At 31.9% G+C, this 4,405-nt stretch overlaps 2 protein-coding genes across 2 annotated transcripts in view; one reads left to right on the plus strand and one right to left on the minus strand.

Annotated features, from left to right (window-relative positions):
* Positions 1-12: 12 nt before the first annotated feature.
* LOC108692441 (probable methylthioribulose-1-phosphate dehydratase) lies at positions 13-1,568 on the plus strand. Its single transcript, XM_018200685.1, has 5 exons — positions 13-201; positions 467-561; positions 641-909; positions 1,004-1,205; positions 1,291-1,568. The coding sequence occupies exons 1-5, from the start codon at positions 169-171 to the stop codon at positions 1,406-1,408; spliced, it is 717 nt and encodes a 238-aa protein (XP_018056174.1). The 5' UTR covers positions 13-168; the 3' UTR covers positions 1,409-1,568.
* A 47-nt stretch (positions 1,569-1,615) lies between these two features.
* LOC108692432 (CWF19-like protein 1) overlaps positions 1,616-4,405 on the minus strand; it is a 4,887-nt gene continuing 2,097 nt past the window's right edge. The window contains exons 2-4 of the mRNA XM_018200676.1: positions 2,805-3,416; positions 2,070-2,715; positions 1,616-1,980 (exon numbers count right to left, since the gene is read on the minus strand). Of these exons, the coding sequence (XP_018056165.1) occupies positions 1,681-1,980; positions 2,070-2,715; positions 2,805-3,416 (1,558 nt within the window). The 3' untranslated portion in view covers positions 1,616-1,680. The remainder of the gene's footprint in view (positions 1,981-2,069; positions 2,716-2,804; positions 3,417-4,405) is intronic.

A 4,405-nucleotide genomic window follows, 5' to 3' on the forward strand; every position in this document is an offset into this window, starting at 1 on the left:
GCCTACAGATTATTTTATGTGTGACTACAGTCTGTGATACGTTTGATAATAATTTTATTTTAATAGATAGCGCGCTGTGTTCTGTGATATCTTGCCATTTAGACTCACTGCCTCATTACCATCCATTACTCTAGTTTCCAGCAGTTTCCAGTCGTTTCCAACTGAAAGATGTTAGAAGCTTACGATGCCAACTACGATAAAGTATGAGTTATGACACACTAATAATATTTGAAATATTACATTATATATTTTTCTTAAGGCATTTAATTGTGATTCTTTTATAGCAATCTATCAACGTTTTTACACTATTCAGTACACTATTCACATATGCATGCAGCGTTAATAGATATTATAATTATATATTATATATTATATAAATCTTACAAAATTTTAATTCCAAAATTTATACGCAGTTAATTTAGTGAATATGTAGTCTAATAATATCAAATATATTATTTTTACGCAGGAACACCCAAGAAATCTTATTCCAGAACTGTGTCGGCAGTTTTATCATCTCGGATGGGTGACTGGTACTGGTGGCGGTATCTCCATAAAATACGAGTTAATTGCATAATAATATTATGTACAAAACTATTAAATGGAGACTATAAAATTTCACTATAAAATTTCTATTCTACAGAGACAAGATCTATATAGCTCCTTCTGGTGTACAAAAGGAACGTATGGTACCCAACGATATGTTTGTTCAAGATATCAATGGAATAGATTTGGAATTGCCTCCACCAGAGAAGAAACTGAACAAGTCGCAATGCACTCCACTATTTATGTGTGCATATATAAGAAGGCATGCAGGTGCTGTGATTCACACACATTCTAAGTTTGCTGTGATGGCGACACTATTGTGGCCTGGGAAAGAAGTCAGACTCACCCATCTCGAAATGATAAAAGGTATATTCATTTGAATCGTTTTTTTCAAATTCATTTACAGTAATTAATTTGAAATTAATGACAATATAAAATTGTTTGGCTTATATTATTATAGGCATATGGAATCAAAAAGAGGGTAGAACGTATCGTTATGATGAGGAATTGGTAATACCGATCATAGAAAACACTCCCTTTGAGAGAGATTTAAGAGACGATTTAGATAAAATTATTGTTCGTTACCCTGAGACTTGTGCGGTATTGGTACGCAGGCATGGGATTTATGTGTGGGGCAATTCTTGGCAACAGGCAAAAACTATGTAAGCTATTTCAGTATCATGCAGCGAAAATGCAATGAAATTTATCAACTTTTTCGTTAAAATATATTTCTTTTTTTTTGTACAGGACAGAATGTTACGATTATCTACTTGATATTGCAATTCAAATGAAACAATTTAGATTAGATCCATCCATAACTCCAAATGATTATGAATTAAAATATCAAGCAAATAGTATATTATGATATATACAGAAATTTATTATTTCTAATAATTTCTTAAAATTAATATTTCTGTTAACTATAATTCTATGATGCAATATTATGTTCTGTGTCTAGTTATGTACAGTTTTTAATCATTAAAAATGTATATAAAAATTAAAATAAAAAAAATAAAGAAATTTGATTTATTGTGAAATTATTAATAATTTTAATGATATGTTCTACATATGAGGATATAATATACACTATGTACACTGTTATACATGTCAAAAGACAAAAATAATAAAAATATTTTCTCAAATATCTACGTCGAATGGTGTAAATTGTTTTCTAATTTTCTTTGCTAGTTCAGTCTCTTCTTCTTGACTCGTATGACAATCTTTCCAGTCGGATCTATCATTTATGTCCAATATTCTGTCAGACGCTAATACTTCTCTGCCGAATTGTAATGGAAAGTCTTTCTTGATCCTGTAATATAAGATTCTCCCATCCGGTAATTCTACATAAAAATATAGAATACCAGGTTTAGCAACTTGCTGCAAATCTGTATGTGGTGGTAACTCCGATATCTTGAAATTGTTACATTCGGCCAGTTCCTAAAAGCACAGAAATTCATAGTCATTTGAATTAAAATAAACAAAAGATATGTTCGATATTCTTTAATATGGAAAAAAATTGAGAATACCTCGAATATTTCCTTCAATGTGGGTGCTTGATTTTTATAAACAGGTACCGCTTGCAATTGACAGTGAGAAGTTTTAAAGTTTCTTTCGAAGAATACAGGTACTCTGTTGGTACTTTCATAGTACTTGCTCACGGCTTTCTTATAGAGATCCATCTCCTCTTTTACGTTTTTCGGTAGAATAGACAGACTCTGATGATGCGTTATTGGTAGAATTAAAAGATGATCCTCCACTAGACCACCCTTTGCCAGTGCCAAATATATTTCTGCACCGACAGAGATTACCAAATGCTTGGAGACTACTGGACTGGATAAACAAAACCAGCACTTTGACTGGTCAATTTCCAGCTTTGCTTTCTTATTGAGGCTACTATTCTGATGCCGTGATCTCTTTACGTTATCTATTGAGTCCATGTCATAGAAAAATTGGATTTGCTTTTGCAAAATTGGATCGTCAGACAGCATAGATTTGGGATACGGACTCGGCGTCTCATCTGTTGTTTTTATAATCAGATCTGATAGTCTGGTTCTATCAACGGGAGTTAAATTCAATGCATACAACCATTTCTGCTTCTCGTCATTCAGTACTGGTGCAAGAGCTACGAATCTAGTAGCTATTTCTGTATTTCCATCATCCTGACTTTGATTTCTGTAATGAGAAAAAAAATATTATCTCCAAAATAATTTTGCATTTATTCTTTATTTATTTTCAGAAATTTTCTTGAATAATAAACTTACCGATACGGCGGCCGTTCGTAATAAATTTGTTCTAAGGCCGACACATGATACCTAGGTTTAATATGAGTAACGAGCCAAGCAATTAATTTAGAACCTTGATACTTGCATTCTGGTTTGTTAATATCAAGATTGGTTACACCTTCTGGCCATGGAGATGTTAACAAAATGTCAATGCCACGAAAACTTGGTTGATCCTTCAAGCAACTATTCCTGATGGATACAACATCATGTTTGTCGAAGTGAATGGTTTTGTTTTTAGATGGGACTTTCTCGGTTCCACTGAGATATGCTATTTTGAGGCCCGAACTAGCAATGTATAGACCACGCTTTCCGAGATAAGTGAGATTCTGACATATTTCGTATCCATCCTCGGGATAGTCCTTAATATCCGATTCCCGGTTAGGACCGATAATGTACGTCGGTACCGAAATGATTTTCTCGCAGGATTTGTAGGACTCCAATTCAGAATTGTCCGCACCGAAGAAATTGCCGACGCATAACAGAAAATCGAATGGACCGTTTTTTTTGTTGATAGCGTTTACTTTGGAGAACAAAAACTTGAAGTGTCCTTCCACATCTCCGCAAATGAGAACTTTCTGCTTGTCATTCATCCTGATAATAAAATTCTAAATAGTATGTGTCAAAATGTTAAACATAAATCAGTGAACATTGATTTCCTCAGATATTTTCACTAAGATGCAATTTCACACACAACGAAGGAAACAATACAGGAATGAGCCGAAAGAGGAAAGCTGATTTTTTACCCCCACTTCGAGTAATTTCGACTTCATAGTGGAAGCATAGTATATACAGTAGCGCAACTCTCTGTCGGCACTTTTGATGTTAGTATCAGCCAAAATGCATGAAATAAGTAAGTTACATAGCGTTGCTATAATGTTATCTAAATTTCTTTCTCTTTTCATTTTTTTTGACTCTATCAAAATTCCTCGCAAAACTCACTAGATTTATTCGCATCGCAATCCAACGAATCCGTTGAAGTGTTATTGTAGGAATATATTGGAACATATTAGAGCACGCGAATAAACCTAATATTACAATGAAATAATTTAAACTTTATGAAAATTAATAAAAATAAATTGTAAATATATTGAAAAATAAAAAAAATATAAAAAAATTAGGAAAAATATTAAATTAACTTAAAAATGTATATTTGTATAAAGAAATATTATGTAATTATATATTTATGAAAATATTATGAGAAAGCTGATATAAAAGAAATTTATATATAATACATATATGTCCAAAAAAAAATAAGTTTAAAATACAATAAATAAAAAGAAATTTTTCTGGTTCGGTTTTTTTATGTTACTTTTTTATGTTACTTTTTCACTTTATCACTTTTTCACAAAAATTAGATCAATCTTGAGATTTCTCACACAACATTTCACCAAATGGACAATACATGTAATACTTCCTCTAAATTTCTATTCTGAATCATAATGTAAAAAGTAAGGTGAACCATTCTCGGATGCGCAGTAGATTGAAAGTAGTGAGGAGATCTGTCAACCAATCAATTTTTTAGTTAATTTGCAGAAATTCGTATGATTCGTTCTGCAAATAAGTACACTGTAAATTAGTAT

The sequence above is a fragment of the Atta colombica genome, unplaced genomic scaffold (assembly GCF_001594045.1).
Source record: "Atta colombica isolate Treedump-2 unplaced genomic scaffold, Acol1.0 scaffold70, whole genome shotgun sequence".
NCBI lineage: Eukaryota > Metazoa > Arthropoda > Insecta > Hymenoptera > Formicidae > Atta > Atta colombica.

What these genes read in the sequence shown, in the direction of transcription:
- LOC108692441 (XM_018200685.1), top strand. Translation starts at nt 169, where the DNA reads ATGTTAGAAGCTTACGATGCCAACTACGATAAA. An exon ending in CCATCTCGAAATGATAAAAG is followed by an intron (nt 910 to 1,003) that starts GTATATTCATTT and finishes ATATTATTATAG; the next exon opens with GCATATGGAATCAAAAAGAG. An exon ending in TGGCAACAGGCAAAAACTAT is followed by an intron (nt 1,206 to 1,290) that starts GTAAGCTATTTC and finishes TTTTTTGTACAG; the next exon opens with GACAGAATGTTACGATTATC.